The sequence below is a fragment of the Thamnophis sirtalis genome, unplaced genomic scaffold (assembly GCF_051295495.1).
Source record: "Thamnophis sirtalis isolate CommonGarterSnake01/CBP01778 unplaced genomic scaffold, rThaSir2_p1.2 scaffold_11, whole genome shotgun sequence".
Taxonomy (NCBI): domain Eukaryota; kingdom Metazoa; phylum Chordata; class Lepidosauria; order Squamata; family Natricidae; genus Thamnophis; species Thamnophis sirtalis.
Genome location: NW_028261391.1, coordinates 41,413,862 through 41,437,500, shown reverse-complemented (window position 1 = coordinate 41,437,500; position 23,639 = coordinate 41,413,862). Strand labels below are relative to the sequence as shown.

The window sequence follows — 23,639 nt, the reverse complement described above, 5'->3', positions numbered from 1 at the left end:
AAGAATTGGCCTTCTTTAAAAGTAGGGGGGTCCCATCTAAGTCCTGTCTAGACTCCTGAGAAATTGTTCATGGTAAGAGGTTTTAGCACCAGCTAACAGAACTTGCCATTCCAATGCCTCTCCTCTGGGTGTAGGACAAGGAATTATTAGGTCATATTTCATTCTTTGAAATGGTGGCTCTGATGGTAGTCGTCTCTCCGTTTCTTGGTTTGGTGCTGAAGGTGTCATGGGATATTCACACAGGGATGAAACCATCTCCATCTCTACTGGGAGCTCTAATGCCCCCTTTAGGTCTTGGCTTCTATTTTCTATGATCTTGTATTCATGCAATCCCTTGTCCCCTGGGGGAGAAGTGAGAGGCTCAATTATTGGGGAAACCAGATCTATAAGTGGCTCTGTTGTGTCCATTGTGACCAATAAGGATTTCTTTAAATTTTCTAAGTTGAATAATATATTGTCTTGTTCTTTCCTTGAATGGGTCCAAATGATCAAGCATTATTTAATCAATTTAAGATCCACTATGATGAAAATGTAACAGGAGAATTCCTGCATTCCAGACAATTTAAAGACCCTAAAGCAAATCGGGCAGGTTTGTGTGTAAGACAGATGACTGTACGGTTGGATCTTTGTATCCTTAATGAGCAACTATCCAGCAGAATATACTTATCGGGGAGCAGGAAGAAAAATCCACAGTTGATTACTGGATAATATCATATGACCTCCCGAAGTTCTTACAGAAGATGGAGGTCGACTCGTGGCTGGAAAGTGATCATAATGCAATACTTCTTACTCTCACATTACACCAGAAATCTCTAAGGACAGGCACAGCCTACCTACCCAGGTTAGAGAGTCAAAATACCCAGGTAAAAATTAAATGGAATGAGAAAAATGCTAAGGAAGTTACCAAATGGATGTTAGCTCCAGAAACCATAGAGCTACGTATATCTCTACTAAGGAATAAGCTTAGAGGATCTTACTTAGAGAGGTTTGAAACTTCAATTTTAAATTTGAATTCAGTTCTCATTAACAGAACACCAGCTCACTCCAAAAGGCCAGTTTCAAAGAATAAAAAATGGTTCAATAGAGATTGCATGCAACTAAAAAGGATATATAATATGGAGTACAAGGAAAGTAAAAATGCTCCTTTTGAGGATCACACTCACTACTTAAAGCAGCTGAAAGCACAATATAGGAACCTTCTAAAAGAAAAGAAAAGTGTGGCTCTGAAGGAGTCTTGGCATAGACTAATTACGGCAGTCAGGACAAAAAATACATCCCTTTTTTGGTACATTATCAGAGGATTGGAGAAACCTCCCCTACCCACAACTAATCAGGTTCTGATTCATGCCTGGGAAGAATATTTTAGGGTGCTTTATACAGATCCTGACTATGTAACCAAGGAGAATCAAACTAGTTTGGACCAAACTCCTTACTGGCCCCCTTTTACACCAGAAGAGATATCCCGATTGATCGGAGCCCTAAAGACTAGGGCTGATAATGTCCTGCCAGAAATAATCAAAAAGAACGCCAGTTGGTGGGCTCCACTTTTAGCATCTCTATTTACATTTATAGATAAAATAGGTCATATGCCAAGAGATTGGAGAGTAGCAATTATCATACCAATTTATAAAAAAGGTAATAGAAATGATCCAGGCAATTAGTCTTCTGAGCGTTATTAGTAGATTGTATGCCAAACACCTAAACTATAAACTTCAGGATTGGCTAATTTCAGGGGGGATAGTCAAAGACGAGCAAGCCAGTTTTAGAGAAGGAAGATCTACGGTGGATCATATCTTGATACTCCACCAAGTACAAAAATACACATATTAAAAAAATCCTCTCTTTTTGTGGCCTTCCTTGATTTTAAGCAGGCCTTTGATTCAATATCCAGGAACACCCTCTGGGAGAAATTAAAATGTGCCACTATCGATGAACACCTCCTTTTCCTCACACAAAAATTGTATGCCAATTCCACCTTGAAAGTGAGGTGCAATCCTCAAGGGAGTTTAACCAGCCCAGTAAGGGTACAGAAAGGGGTACGGTAAGGTTGCATCCTGTCCCCCTCCCTCTTTAACTTCTATATTAATCCCCTGATTGATCTCTTACAGAACCCTGATTTCCATCCTCCTAACCTAGTTCCAATTCTCTTATATGCTAATGATGCCGCTATTATTTCACAAACCCCTGTAGGACTGAAGAGAGTAATTAGGGAAACACTCAGCTATTGCAGACAAAACAAGCTGGTCCTTAACTTTGATAAATCAAAAATTTTAGTTTTTGCTAAAAGACCATGCCAATATTCCTGGCAAATAGAAGGATATAGTTTGGAACAGGTTAGAACATTTAGATACCTTGGGGTGGTTTTCCACTTGCAAGGGACACGGAAGGCACACCTGGATCACACATTGCAAGCAGCCAATAGATCCTCAACGCAATTAAACATTTCTTTTATACAGGCGGAAGTCAGTTAGTATCTGCTGCCTTAAAACTTGCTCTGTGCATGAAAAACAAGATGGCGCCGCCCAGGGAACCAGTTCAGAGGCGTGGCAGGCTTGGATCAATGCTGGTTCCAGCAACCCAGGCCGCCAAACGACTACTGATTCAGCTGACTGGTAGGAACCCACTACTGGCCCAACTTTTTCATTGTGGTTTTCTTTCAGAAAACCTGTCCCCTGTAAAGTCTTCTAAGAGAAAAGAAATCTGTGAAAACAGTATTTGGACCAGACATTCCTCAAAGCTGGAACTACCCTGGATTTAGTGAACTAGCCAATGCAAAAATCAAATTTTGATCAGTATGTTTAGCAGTTCTAAACATATGAAGTGCAAATCAACCAGTTACATTTTAACCTAGTATGTGGTGTAAACCCAGCTGGGGTGATTATTGAAAATGCAAAAAAATTGGGATAGGTAAACGCTAACTAAAGTTCTTATAGGAATGCATGTTAAATAAACACAGGCCCAGAGTGTGTGTGTGTGTGTGTGTGTGTGTGTGTGTGTGTATACATACGTACGTACAGAGTTCAGGTTTTGAGGAGATGCTAAAATCTAATAGATGAACCATAATCAAATTGAAATCAAATTTCAGACTTGATTGAAATAACTTCAAATCTGCTTCTAGGAACTGTGTGCCTTCCCTCTAAGTTCTCATCCTACTTACTTATTTGGGTGTTGCTTTAAGAGCAGGTGATCTGGAGAGAATAACTGTCAAAGCATTTGGCCTTCCTCCTCTATGACACTTGCAAGAACCAATCTAAAAATACATATAGATAATCTGCAACTGCTGAAAAAAACCCAGCCTAATAACTGCCACTGCCAAGGGTCAAGGGAAGCTCTCTTCCCAACATTCTCCCAGATCAGACATTGCCTGCATACAAAAGAAATTAATAAGGTAAGCTCTGGAAGTTGTTGGGTGAGGATTCCTGTCAAAACAATGGATAGGTAATATTAACTATTAACAAGAGAGCCAAAGTAGTTGTAGGGGTTAAGATACCAGGCTAAAACCTAGGAACTCTACTTATGCCTTAGGCAAAAAGACAACTGAGTGACCTTGGACTATTCATTCTCTCTCATTCCTAGCAAGAAAGCTGTTTCATTTACAATATTTATTTACAATTACAATATCATTTCCAAATCTTTCTTGGCACATCCTTTTATTGATACATATTAATTTTTGGATTGTTTTGATTCTTTAATGTTGTACAATCTTAAATTTTATGATAGATCAGCTTAGCAAAACAAAATAAAATGGGATAAAATATGTGTCTTTCCTATACAGCAGGCTGTATATAACATTAGTTTTTAAACTAGAGGGTAATTACCCAAGGGAGTAATTTGGATATATCCTGAGGATAATGGAGCAATTTGTAATTACTTATTTGTGAGTCAAGAATCCAGCTTGGGACTTGTTTTGTGGAGGTAATAATATTATTTGAGACTGGGAAAAGAGGCAATTGGTTCAAACAAATATCACTGGTGTAGAAGGCTGAGATGGAAATATGAAATCCCAGACCTGGAGTTAAGGTGTTGGTAGAGCTCCTGGTGTATGTGTGTGACTGTTTTTCTCTGGACTATTTTTAACCCTTCTTGTTTGTATAGCAAATGTTGTAAACCACCCAGAATGTGTGTGAGTGGGGTGACTGTAAGAAATCTAATGTTCTCATGGGAGATGGAAAATTGTCACTGACTTATCTGTATCCAGCATTTGCTATGCCAGCACCCCTTTGACTTGGACATAGCCTGAGACAGGAAAGCTTCCTTGGAGAACCCATAGAATTCAAATACATAAGCCCTCTATCTTAGCACTGATATTATCTGCCTAAGTATGGGCAGAAAATTTAACTATAACTTTAACTTTTAACTAATTGTAGGAGAAAATCTCTGCTCTACGTGGATTAAGTAGTTTTTGCAACAGGAAAAACTCCTAAATCTGAATCAGTTCATCAAATATATATAGATAACTAATAATTTTAAGCAGTAATTCCAATAGAAGAGAAAATAAGAAGTTCAGGGTTAAGTAGTGAAAGTGGAGTGGATTAATCAGTACGAAAAAGAACTCAAAAGATACTTCCCAGAAATGTGTCATTACTACTTTTGAGTAGTTGGTAGAGGGCTCTAGCTGAACACTGTATGGGAGCTGAGAACACACTTTGGCAAGCAATAAATTAGCAAGAATGAGTAAATCACTCTTTACGAGAAGGTTCCAATTGCCAAGACATTCTGAGTTACATAGTCATAGTGAAAATTTCTCCTTCCAGAGACCTGAAAAATAACTCCAAGATATTTGAGAGTCTTGGTCTGCTCTGTTTTGTGAGTCACTGTGTCCCTGAATTTAATCACTGTAGATTACTAAATCTTCATCCGAGCAATACATGGCAAAGAATCTCAAGAGAACTAAAATATGCCTCTTAAATCAAACTAGGATTTTGATTGAAATATCTGGTTCCTATTCTTTGGGGCAGGGAAGATATGAGAACAGAAAGTAACTGAAGTAGAGTAGTGGCTGATGATTGACTTATCTGTATATTACTAAAATTGTGGTCATGACCTTTAATGGGGTGTTACAGTGCATCACAGGGCAACCATTTTTGAACCAAGATATCTCAAATAAGTTTACTTACAGAATGTGTCCAGAATCTGGGAATCATGACTCCTGAGGGAATGATGTTTGGAAAGTTATGACTGCTTCAATGCTACTGGCTGTGATGCTGTGCTACTGTTGCATCACCTGATCTTCTTCTTCAATTTTCAATTTGACAGTTTCTCAACTAGTGTCCTAGTCCTTCTCTTTGTCCCCCACTCAGCACCAGCCATTTACCTGTCTGCTGGAAAGGGAAGATTGAGAGGGAGGGAGGGAGGGAGGAAAGAAAGAAGGAAGGAAGGAAGGAATTAAGATGAAAGAACCCTCATGCACCCTTCCTAGCCCATGCCACATTCTCCATGCTCCCCAACGTGCCACCCCACCCAGGCACCTTCCCCAAATGTATGTTTTCCCTCTGCCTTTCTTAACCCACATAGCACCTCTTGCTCATCCAACATGCATCCTCTCTGACATGATCCAAGCCCCCTATGCACCCTTCCTCCATACGCCCATGCACCCTTCTTGACCCATGCTTCCCCTGTGCTCCTTCTATGACCCATATGGCATCTCTTGTCCATCCCAAATTGCCTTTTCCAACCCCCATCTCTTCCACATGCCTTCCCCAACTTCTCTACATCCTTCCTGGCCTGTTCCACCCTGCCCCTTATGCCGTCCCTGAACTGCACAGCACTTTTTGCACACTCTCAAGCAGTCCCAGGACATCCCTGCCCAATCCACTCCACTTTCACTACTTAACCCTGAACTGCTTAGATTGCATTCTATTAGAATTACTGCTTAAAATTATTAGTTATCTATATACATTTGATGAACTGATTCAGATTTAGGAGTTTTTCCTGTTGCAAAAACTACTTAATCCATGTAGAGCAGAGATTTTTCCTACAGTTAGTTCATAAGGCAGTTTGTCAGGCACTGCAAAGTTAAAATTCCTGAGAAACTATTTCTGTCAGGCTGCTGATTTTAAATTTTAAACTAGAAATTAATAAGTTTAGATCACTGCAAAGTTTTCCACATCCTGCTCTAGGAACCTACTAAAAGGATTTATAACTATCGAGCATTGGCTCACTAGCAAGCCAAGTTTCCTGTGAAAAGATAATATCATGTTTTATAATATACTTAATAAAAGTGATATCATTAAGCTTTGGTTTCAACCCACAACCTTCCAGGAAATAACTGTTAATAGTTATGGAGCAGAGAAATGTCATCTGGTGTAGGATTGAAACTTCATCCTATACGTTATTCTTCCAGAGGACTTTCTAGAAGACCTCTTAAAGGACTTAATGGTAGTGCAATAATGATCCCCTGGGGGATTCCACAAGAAATCTTTTCTGTCAAAAGATACATCCTTATTGATTCTAATTTTACTGAATAATTAATCAGGTCCTCTGATTTCTCTCTCCTTATTTGAAGTTATTGCAATTCTGGCAGGAATCTTAGAAGTAGTCTAAGTCTAAATAATCAACAACTGCTTTTATACCTTGTTCCATTTCAGTTCTTAATGTTGAAAATCTGATTATTTTTGGCTTAGTTATTGCAGCTTGTTTGTGTATATATACATGTATGAGGTGAATTATTGGTGAAACTGTTCCATGGGTCACTAACAGTATATCTCTGAGATCAACAAGCCTCTTCAATTTTCTTCTTGTACATAGCCTGGCAGAGCTCTGGTCCTGACAGTAATGGGGAAATATCACACATATTTAATGTTCTACACTCATACAGATTTATTTTACTTGTAAGATCAGGATAATCACAATTAACACTAATTGATTTTGTTTGTTTATTTGTTAGCTTAAATGAATATATAGATATATGTGTAGCATGTTAGATTTTATTTGTATATTTCAGAGTTTAAATGATGTAAATAAATAAAAATAAATATTGACTTGCATACTGTAAATATGGAATTATTTTAAAAAGCCCATTGATTCAGAAATCATGTTGACTTTGTTCCTTTTATCCTGTGAACAGGACTGGAAAAAACATTTTCTATTGGGAGCATCTAAAATCATTTCCAAGTACAGAATTAGAGTCTTTTGCAGAATATTACCATGGTGAGGAACATTGATGACTTCGATTTTTGCCTTCCATCCCATCCTCAATCTATTCTGGAAGGACTACAGACCCTACGTTCCAACCCCAAACTTTCAGATGTCACTTTGATTGTTGGGGGACAGAAATTCCCTTGTCACCGCAGTATTCTGGCCCTCTGTAGTCAGTACTTCAATGCTATGTTTGCTGGTGACTTTATGGAAAGCTTTTCAGCGCATGTAGAGATCAAAGATGTAGATCCTATCACTATGGAGTCCTTGCTTAATTTTGCTTACACAGGAAAAGTGACCATCAATCAGAGGAATGTGGAAGCCTTGATTAGGACATCCAGCCAACTCCACTTCCCCGTCATCCAAAAAGTTTGCAGTCGGTACTTGAGACAGCAGATGGATGCATCCAACTGTTTAGGCATTTGTGAGTTTGGAGAGATGCATGGCTGTTCAGAGATTTCATCTGAGGCGTGGTCGTTTTTGCAAGAAAACTTTGAACTTGTATCTCAACAGGAAGAGTTTCTTCAACTATCGAAAGAGAGGCTAATTATTTATCTGTCGAACAACCTACTGCAAGTACAAAAAGAACAGAGCCTAGTTGAAGCTGTGCTCAGGTGGGTCAAGTATGAAAAATTGGCCAGAGTGATGCACCTTCCAGAGCTTCTTGACCTAGTGCATTTGGTTTCATTGCCAGATCAGTATCTGCAAAACATGTTGTCATCTGAACCACTGATTCAGGAATCAGAAGCTTGCAAGGCTATCATTGCTAGACATCGGAGCACGGTCAGTGTTTGGAGGTACTATGTATTTTTTGACCCAATTCTAGTTCAGTTTGAAGGCTAGAAGGTAGACAATGGAATTTCTGGACCAGTGATTGGTTTTCTTGCTATATAAATCTGAACTCACAAAATCACCGAGCATTTAGCTTTTATCTAAAATTTGGTTAAACTGGCGAAGACTCATATTCTTGTCCTAGGAAATTTCTTTTTAATAGCCCATCCTGGGCTGGTTAGGAACATTAAGGATTTGGAAACCAAGAAAGACTTGCTACCTAGAAAAACCTCTGGGCTTATTTGTGGCTCAGCTGGCAGATTGAGGGTGGCTGATTGTACAGTATCTGGTAAAATGCACTATTTAGTTTACATATTAATTATAAGGCCAACAGATTTAAACTTCTTTACAATAAATGCCACTCCATTTGTTTTCTTGGTATCATGTTCTGAATAGTAGACAGTGGAGTCCTCAGACTAAATTGAATAGATAACATCATCGTCGTGTTTACACTTGCATTATTTTTTACTAATCAAAGTATTCTTCAGAATAAATTTTGAAATGTTAGAATTGTTATTGTTAAGTGTGGGTCGAGTGAAGAGGCAGGACTCTCAGCTAGTACAACAGTTCTTTATTTGGCAGAACGGTATATACTCTTTTAAAGGGAGCTGTCTGACAGCTCAGCCACTGAGATCTCTTGAATTTTCCCGCCTATAGCGTGAACAAATCCATTTAAACCACCTGTCTTTTCTGACTGACAGGTGGACCAGAGGGAAACCTTCACCCAAGGTTTCCCTCCCTATTATGATAGTAAACAGTTATTATCATCATAATTAGGAACTCTCTGCAGCACAGAAAGCGACCTGGGGGACAAAGAAAGTAGATTTTAAAAAGTCCCACTGAAATGATCAAATGTAGATGAATGTTCTGTGTTTACCAAGTGAACTGAATGGTAATAGAGGGATATGTGCCCCATAAGACTACCTGATTGAGATATCAGAGAAAGGCATTTTTAAAATGCACAATTCTATTACTTTATTTCTCTTTTCTTAAGAAAAAAAATAGTATGCGGTCCAAGTATGTTCAAACTGAAAAATAAGTGGGAAGGCATATGGGAAGAAATCAATGGACTGTACATGCACATTAAGGGTAGGCTGAACTTCTTGCTTTGCTTGAGCTAGAAAGTATATAGATGCATTACAGGAACAATTGGGAAGTTTTGCTTTACCAAATGCCATCCTACAATTTCAAACGTACAACATACAAAATGTTGAAAAAAGCAACTGAGAAGCTTTCTATTTTGTGAAATACTTTCCCCCCTACTCTAAGGCAGAGAACAAGCCCTTTGTCCAACAGAGACTGAAGGCCCTTCCACAGAAGCTAGAAGAGGTGCTGGTGGTTGTGGGAGGCAGAGCTTTGGAAGAAAATGATGAAGATGAAGAGGAGCCACACTTCTCCAGAAATGTTGCTTTTTATAATACTAACACTAGTAAGTATTAGAAATCTTCCCTAATATACAGTGTCAGCACAGCTTTATTTCAAACCAGAACATTTTATAGATTGCTCTATCTCAGTGATGGCTAACCTTTTTGGTGCTGAGTGCCCAGCAAAACCCCAAAATGCAATGTGAGTGCCCCCGGTGCATACGCCCCCCCGTGCATGTGCCCTGTCCCCCTCTGCAAGCGCACATGCACATCCCCATGCACCCCCTGGCCCATTTTTGGCTTCAAGGTTGGTGCAGGAGGCTTTCCAGGCCCAAAACTGGGTGCGGGGGACGTGTGCCATGCACAGGAACCCGCAAAATGCAATGTGAGCACACCCAGCATATGCACGCCACTCCCTGCACATGCGGGGCAGAGACCCGAAGACCAAATGACCAGCGGGACCAAATGTGTGGTGGAGCTGGGCTGGGGCAACGGCTGGAGTGCCCACAGAGAGGGCTCTGCATAACAACTGTGGAATGCGTGCCATAGGTTCACCATCACGGCTCTAGCTTATGCTACTGAGCACTGCAATATTTATTTATTTATTGAATCTATATGCTATCCATCTCACTATCAAGCAATCCTGGGTGGGATGTTCGTGACACAAATCTGAAAAGGCAGGATATATAGTCATCATGTTTATGCTATACTATGGCTGGAATATCTTTCCAGGGAGGAAGTGGAGATGGGAACATTCAGAAACTTTACAATTATATTGGGATCTGCCTATTGCTCTGTTGAATACATTCCACATGTTTTTGTGCTCACAGTTCTTTGTTTTCTTTTCCTTTGTGGAATTTCATTGAAATTAGCAGCAAAACCTCTCAACACCTATAAAGCAAGGTTATGTTTGTTAACTATTATTTATATATGTTGATTGCCCATTTATAAGACCTTTCTTTATCTTCTGCCGCATTCAGTAAGTTAAAGGAGCGGTGGGAAAATAAGTCTATAACTACAAAGCAATCATCAAAGAGCACTTATCCAGGCCTACTTTCAATAACTTTTTGAGTAGTTCGGAGAACTGGCAAATACCACCTCTGACTGGCTCCACCCCCATCTATTTGCTGCCCCCCCAAGTCCCAGCTGATTGGCTGGGTCTTCTTTTGTTGCCCTGCACAGAACGGAGCTGGAAAGCAGGAAACAATCATGTTATTGGGTTTAATGTAGAATTACTGGCGTTGCCACAGACAACTTAGATTTCCAGATGATGTAATGTTCTGGGTTTTCTTGGGCTGTTTGTTATTGTGAAGCAACTGCATTCCTCCCAGGCTCACATTGACAATGAAACCTGTCAGACTAGCCTACACATTCACTGAAGTTGGAAGAGGAACTAATTTAGAGGTTAGGACTCTAAATTCTGGATCCTTGGTGTAATCTGGAAAAGATGATGTAATTTTAGGGCAATGTTGACAATATTGAGAACATAGAAACAAATAATATCCATACATAATTATTGCAAAAACATATCTGGGTATTATATGTAACAGTTCTAATAAATGAGTGCTAAATTTTTAGTCTTAGAGAAATCTTTGGCTAGTCCTTTCCACGAAGGGACCAAGCATTGAGTCTGTCTACACAATTGTCAGTAAATACTGATTGAATGTAATACTGCAATGTGATTGGGATTGTCAGATGGTGATGGTTATTATACACACACAAATTAATTATTATTAGTAATAGCAATGTTCCTCTCAAAAGCCCCCCCTCTATCTATCTATCTATCTATCTATCTATCTATCTATCTATCTATCTATCTATCTATCATCTATCTATCTATCTATCTATCTATGTATCTATATATGACAAATCCACTGCAAACTCAGAGACTAAGGATGTATTTTCATTCTCTCTCCACTGTATCCCATGTTTCATGCATTGCCAATTTATCTCTTCATGTACAACTTTACAAAAATGGAACCCATTCTTTGCTTCCTCCTTGGATAAACTTATTATTTATTCCCAATAATCTCTTCCTTGGAGTTATTCAGGCTATTGTTCCTCTCTGAGCTTTCTTTTTTTTTCATAGACCCGATTTCTGAACTTTATCCAAAATAACAGTCATAATCAGATATTTTTAAGGTTCATGTTCATCTATATTCAGCAGAAATTCTCAATCTTATATTACCTTACCTTACCTTGTATTTTATCCTCTGTTCCTTATTATAATCCTGCTCTATTTCTATGTTAATATAATGCTGACCAGTTAAAGATATGTTACTCGTTATGACAACACATTACCTTTAACTTTATAGAGGTTTTATGTTTGAATATTTGCACAGTGGCATGTTCCTGTCCTGAAATTCATCATGAAAACCCATTTTTCTTGGTGTTGTCTTTGCTTACTCTTAAATTGTTATTATATTGCCATTTGTACTTATATTTAAAGTTCATGGGAAACTGGTGCTGTCTTCTGCTCTATCAATTTCTATTTTAGAAACATGGATTGCTTTGCCTGATTTTCCAGATTATAATAAATGGGGTTTTTCTATGATTGCTCTAAACAACAACATTTACATTACAGGTAAGTATAGCAAACTTTTCTGGCTTTCTGTCTACTACCAAATCTCTAAAACATTTTATGTTTCCCCATAAGATTTATTCTGCTTACCTGACCAATAATAGAGAAAATACTGTAATTAGATAACACATAGATCACTTAGTCAGGCAGTAAAAGGCAAATGCAATAATATTCCATTATTTTATCAGATGCATTTTACTTAAAAGTCTGCAAATTGTAGAAGGCTTGCAGAAGATTCAAAAGCAAAAGGAGTGAATAAATGTCAACTCTGAAAACAATAACAGATTGCTTTCACAATGATTATGATAATTATTTCTGCTTTAGGTGGCTCCAGAGGATCACAGAATGACACATGGTCTACAACACAGTCCTGGTGCTTCTGCCTTAAGAAGGCTGCCTGGAAGTCCATTGCTCCAATGCTGAAGCCCCGAACAAATCATGCCAGTGCTGTTCTCAACGGAGAGATCTATGCTATTGGTGGTAGGAAATGAGATATGTAATGAAAAAAAAAGCCTCATTATGCAGAAACCTTCCAGTCTAACTGATGGCTAGGATTAAGGGATCAGTAGATAGGACAGATGGTTGGAGAAAGTTACTCTACAGCAGGGGTGGCTTCCTGCCAGCTCTAACCTCTTCTATAGAAGAGGTTCCACAAATCTACAGTGCTGTTTAGCACCGGTTCCAGCTTCTCCCCCCACCCGTCCCCTCATCATCAAGATGAAGAGCAAGAGGAGGAATTCTGGGAGTTGAAGTCCACAAGTATTAAAGCTGTCAAGTTTGAACACCCCTGGGGTTTCTTTTCTAAAGGGTTAGGGGTGCAAGGGTCTTGTAACTTGACAGATTTAAGACTTGCATGCTTCAATGCCAGAGTTCCTGAGCCAACATTTTGCTAAGCAAGAGCGTTGTTAAGTGAGTTTCACCACATTTTACAAGTTGGCCATGCCCACCCAGTCACATGGCTGTCAAGCCACACCCACCCCATCACATGGCCGGCAAGCCACTCCCACAAAGCAGGCCACACCTACAGAAGAGATTCTAAAACTTTTTGAAACCCACTACTGCTCTACAGGCATAGATCATCAGAGACCCAAGAGAAAGAAATAGAAATATTATCTAACCGGAACAAAAATGTAACAGTTGAATTTCCAGAAATATTTTTCTACAATTCGGAGGTGTGTGTGGGTTTCCAGAGAAAGTCAAAGCAACATTTGGTTAGATACTAAATTACAAAATTCTAACACTTCATAAGGTGACTTCTGTCACATAGTGGTTACACGTCATAGATTTAGACTTGTTTTTCTACTGGGATGAGGATGAGGACAAGGATGAAGAATTTATTTTGATACAGCAACTGCCAGAGGTGAAAAAGTGAAGGAAGATGGCCATAATTCAGGCTCATTTTTTTTTTAGAAATTGTGGAGAAAAATGTTTGGGGGCTCCCACGAGTATTCATGCACTAACACAAATGAATCTTGGTTAATATGAACTATTTTATATCATGATGTGCACTTCATAGACCATTTTAGACCTCTTACATATCATGGATAGATAACTTTTCATGAGGCTGCATATAATTTGAAGAGAAGAACCAGCCTTTATCATAAGGCTGAAAAATATATACTGTAGATATTCCTTTGCTGAACAAAGTTAAGCCAAATTCATATGACATGCATGCATCTTGCTCTTTGCCTGTATTGGTGCAAAATTATGTAACAACCTTTCCTGCCACTTTTTATGTATTTCAAAGGAACCACTATGGACATTGTGGAAGTAGAATGCTACGATCCTTACAATGACAGCTGGTGCTTTGTCAGTCCTGCCTTGAAGTATGTCAGTAATTTTGCTGTAGCCGGATGTCTTGGGAAGTTGTACCTCATTGGTTCCTGTGCTATCAAATACAATACATTGACTCTCCAATGTTACAACCCTGCTATTGGTAAGGGGGGATAGAAAATACTTCTAAGGAAGCAGCTGGCAGTGCTTCTGCAGCAAGTTCTTTTGTATTTTATAATAATTGAAATACAGTATATTCTCTGACCTGGTTCTAAATGCCTTATAAAACTTGTCATGACTAATACTGAATGGAAATCCATCATTTCCTATTATATGTTGCCCAAGCATCATGCAAATGTGTTGGTCATAATCACACACACACACAAACACACACACACACACTGTAGTCAGTTAGACAGGTGTTCTCATTACAACATCATCATTAAAATTGCTTTGTTTTGTCTTTTATGAGTAAATGATATCTGTACTTTCTCCCATATACAGTATGGTAAATAAAAAGGTGTGTGCTTTGATCCATGTTGAAGTTGAGGCTAAATTTGATTCCAGCTCTTAGTAATGCACAACATAGAACATTCTAATCATATCTTTTTAAATGGCAATGCTAAATACTTGTGGGTGAAGAACTCAAAAATATATATGGAAATCTTTCTTTGATTACAATTAATTACCTGTGGACAATTTGGCATGTTGAATACTAGTCTGTTCCTATTACTTTTGTTTGTTTGTTTGTTTGTTTGTTTGTTTGTTTAAAATAACAGTTGTTCGTAGTCTTCTTTAGCCAGCTATCTAGCTTATACATAAATTCCATACCATAAGTATATGCCATGAGGAAACTTTCAAGTTACTTGTCTGCCATGGCTTTTTGGAATTCGCTCAGCTAGCATCAACTTGCTAGTTATAAGAAGTATTATGCTATATGAGCCAAGGTTAGTTTGCCCAGGACTGATTAGATGATAATCATGAAACGTGCCTACATTACAATAAATGTCAGCTTCCTCCAATTGCTGCTCATTTAATGCTAGACAGACACAGCAATGTTTATCAAATGCTTTATCAGTTGTACACCATCTCATCTTGTTCTATTACATTCAAAATGGTGGTAAGCTTTGGGCTGTCTTTCATTTCTAGCCATATATTCACTGCCTCCTATATAGTTATTCACCAAAGACCCACGTCTATCTTTAATAAGAAAAGTCTTATTGTTCTACTTGTTACTGGAAAGATTAAACCAAATTATATAGTAGTCTGCCTAGAAAAAAAGCATTCAAAATAGCATGGCAATTACAGAAATCAGGATAAATTTCTAACACATTTTGACACTAATCTCAATGTTTTGAGTGGGTAAATTTACCTAGCAGAATTACAAAAAGTGTAGATATAAGCTATGTTCTGCAAAATATTCGACAAATGTATTTTAGTATTCTGATTAAAAAGTTAAATGTAGGCTGGATAGCATGGTAATTAAGTGGATTAACTAGCTTGAAAACTGTATTCAAAAAGTGCTCATTAGTAGATCCTCTTCAAACAAGAGGTAGATATTAAATGAAATCCCATTCAATTCAGTTCTGGGCCTTGCATTTTAGCATGTTTATTAATGAAGTGGAGGGAATGGTTTTCAGCTGACACAATGTGAGATAGCTAAGACACTAGAAGACAGGGGGGAAAAGGAAAGCATCTGAACAAGTTAGAGAAATGTGCTTAAAGTAACAAAATGAAATCTAACAGAAATTTGCCATTCAAAACTTTCTCCCTTGCTCTGTTATTTTCCTTGAAAGTTAATCCCCTGCTTAGATTTCTTTTTCCCCTAAACCTGATTGCAACATGAGAAAAAGATCTTTGTATGAGGGTGTGCGTGTTAGTAATATGTTATTAGGTGTCAACATCTGCTTGTGTGAGTATACAGTGTACATACAGTATAGGTTCCATATATTAATGTTCATTATGGTGGACTCATTCAGGAGGAAGACTATTACCAATATAAAGATGATAAATAAAATAGAATAAAAATAGAGTAGAGTAGAGTAGAGTAGAGTAGAGTAGAGTAGAGTAGAGTAGAGTAGAATTAGAATTAGAATTGAATTTATTAGGTTAGGTTTAGGAATTAGAGTAAAAATAGAATAGAATAGAATAGAATAGAATAGAATAGAATAGAAAATAGAAATAGAAATAGAGTAGGGTAAAGTAAAGTAGAGTAGAATTAGAATTAGAATTAGAATTAGAATTAGAATTAGAATTAGAATTAGAATTAGAATTAGAATTAGAATTAGAATTAGAATAGAATAGAATAGAAGCTGGAAGGGACCTTGAAGATCTTCTGGTCCAGGAGAACCTATACCATGTCAGACAAGTAACTGCCCAGAGTACTGAATATGAGATACTGTGTAGGAGGCCCCTTTTAGCACTGATGATTTCCACTTTGTTAGATTGTTTTACATCCATTTTGATAGCCCAACAAAGGTTTTAATATTTAGTCCACAGAGATAATTCACTTCTAGTATGATTTTTCTTTCACTATCAAGAACATTCACTGACTATGTTTTATGTACATGTATGGAGATTTTATATGTATAGAGGTTTTCTGGATTGATGGTAATAATAATAGTAGGATAATCTGAATTTGTCAGGCTTTAGCTTTTATTGATACTTTTTGCTCCAACAATCTAAATTACTCCACCACAAATATTAACATATGATTTTAATAAACATTTAAAAAATATTTTAAAGTGTGAATTTTATTCAGTGATAATGAAGATTTTCATGAAAATTATTTTTTTTAATAGATGTCTGGAGTATAATTGCATCTCCCTTTCTCCCCAAGTACCTCTCTGCTCCTTGTTGTGCCTCCTTGCATGGAGTCATTTACCTTATTGGTGATAATACAAAGAAAGTCTATGTGTATGATCCGGATGCTAACATCTGGCAGAAGGTGGGTAAATCGGAAGTAACTATATTATTTTATATTTAATTATTCTTGGATTGGGTATATATTACTTACATCTTCACCGCTCATGTGCAGAATTTCAAAGAATAGGTGTGTTTATTTTACCTGATTTTTCTAAGGTTGTCTCAATAAAAGTGGTATCAATGCTACTAATAATATACTAACAGCTAAAAAGAAATCATTGTTATACCCAAGAGAATGAAAACCTTTCCCAGCCTTGCACTTTCAAAATGAATCAGAATTCAGCTTCCCGAATTTTACATCTAGTTGCAGTCTAAATTATATCAGAGATTCTGGTTGCCATAGTAGAATTATCTCTGGTCAGCAAAACAGACTTTGTGGGTCTTTAATATATATTCATGTTTCAGAAAAACAAGATCTGTTTTTTGAATGATGGTATCTCAAGCAAAAATATAACCTGGTCCTATTCCGCTGGTTGCTTGGCTTCAGTGAAGATATAAGCAATGTTGTTGGGAGGTTGGTTTTCAGTGTCATGCTGAAATCCATCTGCAGCTGTTCACATGGCATCATTGCTCAGATGACTCCAATGCACAGGACAGGTGCAGAAGATACACTGCCAGATTCCCCATCTCTTTTAATTTATGAATAAGTAGTTAACACTGTCTATTTTGGCTGCCCATTGGTTCTGCTTTTGCCAGTGCCCCTTAAAAATGTTGTAACAACTTGTCATTAAACAATTCCTTTCCAAACCAATTTTCTACTTGATTCTGTTAAAGGACTGTTTAGGAACAGCCTCATTGCTTGTTATGATCTCATTGTTTTTCAGATGGATAGACAAGAGTTAAAGCAAGTCTATGTAATACAGCCCAATATACTGTATAAATAAAGAGCGCCTTTTATGGCTCTTGAGGGCTGTATATCAATAAATGTATATCAGGTCCAAAGTATGACAGCATTCATCTAGGTATCACCCTTGCCATATTCAATTGTTTGAAATCCCCATCATATATCTGACATCAGTACAATTGAGCGGGTTCAGAAGTATGAGAAAAGTCTTGCACTCTTCTGTACACAATAGAATTCCTTATGCTACTAGGCTCGAAATTCTTGGTTTGGATAACTTAGAACTGTGTTACTTGACGTCAGACCTAGATATTGCGCATAAAATTATACATAGTAATTTTTCACCTGTAAATGACTTTTTTTGTTTTTATCACAATAATACGCGCACGAACAACCGCTTTTAACTCAATGTAAATCATTCTAAACTTGACTGTAAAAAATATGATTTCTGTATTAGAGTTGTCAAAGTCTGGAGTTCCGTAATTGATTCAGTTGTCTCAGCTATAAATTTGCACAATTTCAGTCACAAATTGACTTTCATGGACCTTACTTCATACTTAAATGGTCAGCAGAGGGGGCGTGCATAAGTGCACTAATTTGCCAATCATTCCTGTCATTGTATTTTTATTCTCTTATTCTTGTTCTCATTTTTGTTTGACCAATTCCAATAAATAAATATAAATAACTAAATATATTTATACATTTCTTCACCTAGTCATACACTGTATATGCCTTCGTTTATTATTAACTACTGTTTTGAATTAGATAATCTGTATTAATTTTAAACTAGGGTCAAACAGCTATATATAAAGGATTATGTTGTTGAGAGAGAATTTGGATCTTCTGCTTTTAATATTACAAACACTAACTAAATGCTGCCCCCCCCCCCAAATCTGCAAAAACACAATAAAACATATTACGGAAAGAGGCATACTGAAGGGTGTAGAGTACGTTTTTTGAAAAAATGACATTAGAAGATTTTTACAGTATTTTAAAAGGCTGCATCAAAGAAATTATGTATATAAAATAATAAATGTAGAGTGATTTGCATTTTTAAAATGAGCATGGAGATTTTGACAAATGCAGCCGAATCTGTTCTTCTTACATTTATACAGAAATAATTATAATCACTATTAACTTTGGAGTTGTAAGATCTGATGATTATAATTAAAATATGTTAGAAATTGTGATCCAAATATCTGATGAGTGTCTCTTTCCATACCAATCCATTCAAGGCCTGATAAGGTCCTCTTCTGAATACCATTATTTACAGAGCTTCATTACGCATTTACTGAGAGAGACTTTTTCTTGGGAACACCATGACTCTGGAGTAGTCATTTCAAGAACATTGTCCTTAACCTTAAAATGCAGAGTTTCTGATACCAGGTTAAAACTGATTTCATTGTCAGGCATTTAGAGGAACTATTGTTGGGATTGGTTTATTTTAGCATGTTTTGAATTTTTTTAATTTGCTAAATTTACTGCAAACATTTGTTATAAGCAGTTACTATATTTTCAATGTTATGTTATATTATCTTTAAGTAAATACAGCTAGTCCTCGAGGTACGACAGACTATTTAACAAATGTTCGAAGTTACAACACCTCTGTCCCCAAAGCTACATAGGAAGCCCTTTCAAAGTTATGACCCCTGCAGCGCCCCCTGGTCATTTTCCTTACGACTGACCACAGAGATACTGCAGCATACCCACCCACCTATTTCCCTCCCTTCCTGCCCTGCCAGATCCTCAGAGACATTGGGCCTCCTTTGCCATCCACTGAGTTCCACACACTCCTTCCCACCTCCAGTTGCTGTTCTTTCAAAGATATGCAGAGCTCAGAAAGTCCTAGTGTGGAAGGCTACTCCCTTACTGGGCCACATGACATAGTTGAGGGGAATAAATTCTGCTGCTTTTGCTCTCGTCACAGTTTTTTCTCCCTAGTGCCAGATGTGGTCTTCCCCATCCCTGAGTCACCCTACTTTCTACCTAACAACTCATGGATTCATTTAACAAATGCATTTGGGAAAGCAGGGATGGGGGTGTTCTTAATTATGTATTTCATTTACCATATTATTCGAACCTTCAACTAAAACAGGCAAGCTCCATTACAGAGGTGGGTTGCTCCTGGTTCAGCCCGGATTGGGCGAACCGGTAGTGGCAGCAACAGGAGGCTCCACCCACCTGCCCAGATACTTCTTCACATGCGCAGAGCACAAGCGAACCGGTAGAGCCAGGATTTGCAACCCACCTCAGCACCATTACTGTTGTAAGATGAGGACTACCTGTAGTTCATTTCCAGTTTTGTGCACCAACTCCTTGTATGGCATTTTAAAAGCACTTAAAATAAGTATTAAAATATAATAAGATTATGTACCGTATATATCAAATCCAGTTTTTCATCTCTTGCATAATTATTCCTCACAGTTTAGTAATCCTTCAAATGATAAGAATCAATGAGTCTTAAAGATATTCATTTGTATATTTTAATGCATGTGATAGTGTCTATTTTTTCATTCGAGCACACAAATGTCCCGCCCACCCCAACTAGATATAAGTTCTATATGATTGACTGCTTCTTAATCGATTGCTGCTCTATGTGTAAATTAAGCGATCTTCTTAAAATATCCCAACATGACTAATCTATATTTTTCAGGTGCAAGAGCTTCATACTTTGCATGAAAATGGTGGAATGGTACCACTTGGTGGTAAGCTGTTTGTCACAGGTGGCTACTGGAAAGGTATGGATGGCAACTATCAAGTAGAGATGGAAATGTATGATTGTGCCAAGGATGTTTGGACAAGAGAAGGGTCACTTCCCTGTTTATGGCTCTACCATGCATCTTCTTCTATCTTCATGGATACGTCAAAGTGGAGGGAACCTTTCCAGACATGAGTCCATGGAAATTCTCAGTCATCCAAGTCATGGTTGTCCCAACGGTCTTTTTCAGGAGGCAACTGGACTTTATTGTTGTTTTTCTTTTGAACAAGTTTCACTTCTCATCCAAGAAGCTTCTTCAGTTCTGACTGGATGGCGTGGAATAGAAGGATTGATATTCCTTGCAGACAGCTAGTCATTTGCATTCTTTCAGAGAGTTGTTGAGGCCACTTGGAGGTTTATCCTCAGGGTCACCTGAGTAGTGCAAATTTCCAGTCGTGATCGCAAAGTTTGGTATGTGGTCTCACAGCTCTGCTGCTCTGACTGAAGCATTGGAGAGATTAGGTGTTCTACGGCTCACACAGCAAACTTTAATTTATGAATTAAGATTTCATATTTATTTATTAAGAGCTAGGTTAGTGTAGTGGTTAAGGTATCACCTAAAAACTGGGAGATTGTGAATTCTAGTCCTGCCTTAGTCACAAAACCAGGGGTTTTTTTATCCATAAGAAGAAGGCAATGGAAAACCTTGCCAAGAAAACTTCAAGGACTTGTCCAGACAGTCTTTGAGAATCAAAATACAATTGAATGGATGAAAAAAAAATATCAATGGTACTCACCATCTTAATTTTTGTAATGTTTCTGTGATTTTTTTTACTAGGCATAAACATGTTTCTGAGAAGTGATGCTATGGTATATAAATCATAAGCTTATTTTTGCCACAGTTGGATAATTATTTTTACAATTAGATATGATCTTTACTAACAATTATGAGGAAAATATTCTGATAGTCTATTCATGATAAAGAACAACAATAGGCAGACTGATTATTCAATTTTGTAAGATTATTGTGCAATTTGAATGGTAACTTTAAAAATGTATTTCTGTTCTTTCATCTTGGAAAATAATCTAGATAGTTTTTAATATCTATAATCTATAATCCATTAATAAGGGTAGATGAATATTTATAGTCCATTAATAATGTATCTAAATAGTTCTCTGTAATTTCTTATATTATTGTGAGCTTGTAAAGAATCTCAGAATTCTTTTAAATATAAATAAAAAATGAATCCAAACTCAATGTGACTGGGGGGGTTGTACAATTTTTATTTTAAATTTTAATGTGCTCTTGGTCTAGCTATTTTATGAAATTTATATCTATAATAATAATCTATGTTGTGACCATTGTTTAAGTTAAAGTTCCTAAAATATTAATCTGCCATCCTATATTTCCTATAGTGTAACACCAAGCTGAGTAGCACTGATTTACATATTTTAACCTAATTGTTGTATGTTGAATATTGTAGTCATAAAGGAAGGTACAGGGGATGTACAACACTTTGTATTTGATTCCAAAACATTCCTTTGGCATACAGGGAAGCACACAACACAGCATGAGGCTGCAAGTCAGTTGCATCTGTTTGTGGGACACACAGTAGCTGCTTTAATGAAATCCTCAGAAACACCTTTGGAGAACTAAATTGAAAGCATTGCATGCTCTAATATGCATTGACTTTTGTTTTGAGGACTACATGAAATTTTCATTCCCATGACATCATTTGGATGGTCAGGGAAAATAGAAGGAGAAAGGGAGAGTGAACAGCTTGGTTACCTCATTCTTCTGGGAACTGTAGGCCAAGACAATGACGTGAGAGCTCAAGAATGGAACTTAAGATTTCACTTACGCATGAAGGAAAAATGAGGGGAAGAGCCAGACTTTGGTATAGCTCTGCACTTATAGCTTTTTGTAGGATTTCTGTTACCAGTTTCTGTTCCTGAAGGTGAGAAGGCATCAGCCAAGTATACTTCACTTGGCAAATCTATAGATTGATATGATACAGCTGATACACAGTGTGGAAATCAGACTGGTGGGACTAGTAAATATTTCAAACATCCTTCTTCTCTTATCCAAAGCCTTATCTGAAATTTTGTGGATTTCTTTATCCTTCTTTGATTTCTAGGTCTCTCATTTGCTATATGGCATGTATATTGTATATATTAATAAGGACTGTGTTAAAGGTAATATGAGCAAGAAAGTTTTTTTTCAATAATTTCTCACACAGCCAAACTTAATTCTCAGAATATAAGAACAAGTGCAGTTTTTTTTAAAACTGGTTTCCTCAAATAACTTGAATTACAATCTTCAGAATAACCAGCCAACATAAGTCTTGGAACTCTTATTCAAACATATCAAGAGTGACCCAAAATGAGGAAAACCAACACAGGAATTTCTGTATCTCTTCTTTTTCCTCCTTTCTTTGAATGTTCTTTTGGTAGATATGATGTGAAATATTCGGAATTACAAAAGAAAATACAGGATGGCTGAATAATTGAGGGAGATACTGGAAAGCTCAGCTGTATTCCTGAGTGATTCAGCCAGCCTGTAACACCCGAAATTATAGGCACATGCACATGTTCTAACAGTCTTGTGTAGAACATCTCATTAACCAGAATGTACCATATCATCTTCAATCTGTCCCAACCCATTATAAAGGCAACTTATCACCATAAGTAGTGTTTTACACTTTCTGCTAATTTATGTGGTGTAGTGTGGCCTGCCTACTGCATAAGAGCCCTATTACTCTTTCCAGTTTTATCTGGGAGACTCTGCTTTTCTTCTTTACTAAGAAAACTAATAAGAGTAGCCTTGGGAAGCAAGAAAGGCCTTTATCGAAGTCCTGAAACTGGTGGGGCTAGCCTGGTGGTGGGCAGAGTAAGCAATTTTATAACCAACAACTGAGAATCAAACCAACAATGATCATGTTGTTTATGCAGCAGGAAATAAAATGCATCCCAAAGTGTAGCGCAAAAAGGAAAAGAGTAGATTTCCCTTGTTTTCTGCTTTTTAACTATTTCTATTATATCTGGGCTAATGTGAATGAAATTATGTATAGAATTCTTAGAACATCTCCTTAAATCTGAGTCATTGTTGTATAAATAGAAATCAAATGAGTGCTACTACACTGTTAACACCTTAATTCTTTAATTGATCCAGGGCATTTTGAAGGCAGTCGTAAGTTCATACTCATTCCTCCTGATCTCAGGATGATGAGAAAATGGAACACCAAGAGCCAATTGGTGCTTCCTTCATTGAACCAAGAAAAGAAGGAAAGGGAATCCAACCATTCAATTGGTACCTCATCCCTAAATTATGGTAACTCCTGCAGTATTAAAAGCATTTTCCCTTCCCCCAGGGTTTTCAGTTCATGCTATGAACTGAAAAAATATATAAACCATTGGTATGAGGATAAAGCTGCATTGTAATCAAGACTTCATTATTCCTGCATATGAATTTTCATTTAAAACTGTCAT

General features: G+C 37.3%; 1 protein-coding gene across 4 annotated transcripts; it reads left to right on the top strand.

Moving 5' to 3' along the window:
- The first annotated feature begins 3,284 nt into the window (after positions 1-3,284).
- On the top strand, positions 3,285-20,601 carry KLHL30 (kelch like family member 30). Of its 4 annotated transcripts, none has more exons than XR_015698040.1 (8): positions 3,285-3,388; positions 7,067-7,920; positions 9,238-9,397; positions 11,830-11,916; positions 12,238-12,393; positions 13,661-13,849; positions 16,526-16,633; positions 20,106-20,243. XR_015698040.1 is itself a non-coding variant. In XM_087725641.1 (8 exons), the coding sequence occupies exons 2-8, from the start codon at positions 7,147-7,149 to the stop codon at positions 20,343-20,345; spliced, it is 1,752 nt and encodes a 583-aa protein (XP_087581767.1). In that variant the 5' UTR covers positions 3,285-3,388; positions 7,067-7,146; the 3' UTR covers positions 20,346-20,601. The 4 variants fall into 4 exon arrangements, 2 of the variants coding, with proteins under 2 accessions (XP_087581767.1, XP_087581768.1); XR_015698041.1 differs by lacking the exon at positions 20,106-20,243 and adding an exon at positions 17,017-17,370; XM_087725641.1 differs by having other exon boundaries at positions 16,488-16,633; positions 20,106-20,601.
- The last annotated feature ends 3,038 nt before the right edge of the window (positions 20,602-23,639 follow it).

Bases quoted from the DNA above. Each gene is read 5' to 3' on its own strand.
- KLHL30 (XM_087725641.1), top strand. From the start codon at position 7,147: ATGGTGAGGAACATTGATGACTTCGATTTTTGCCTTCCATCCCATCCT. The intron at 9,398-11,829 runs GTAAGTATTAGA...TTTCTATTTTAG, and splicing joins TTTTTATAATACTAACACTA to AAACATGGATTGCTTTGCCT. The intron at 16,634-20,105 runs GTGGGTAAATCG...TATATTTTTCAG, and splicing joins ATGCTAACATCTGGCAGAAG to GTGCAAGAGCTTCATACTTT.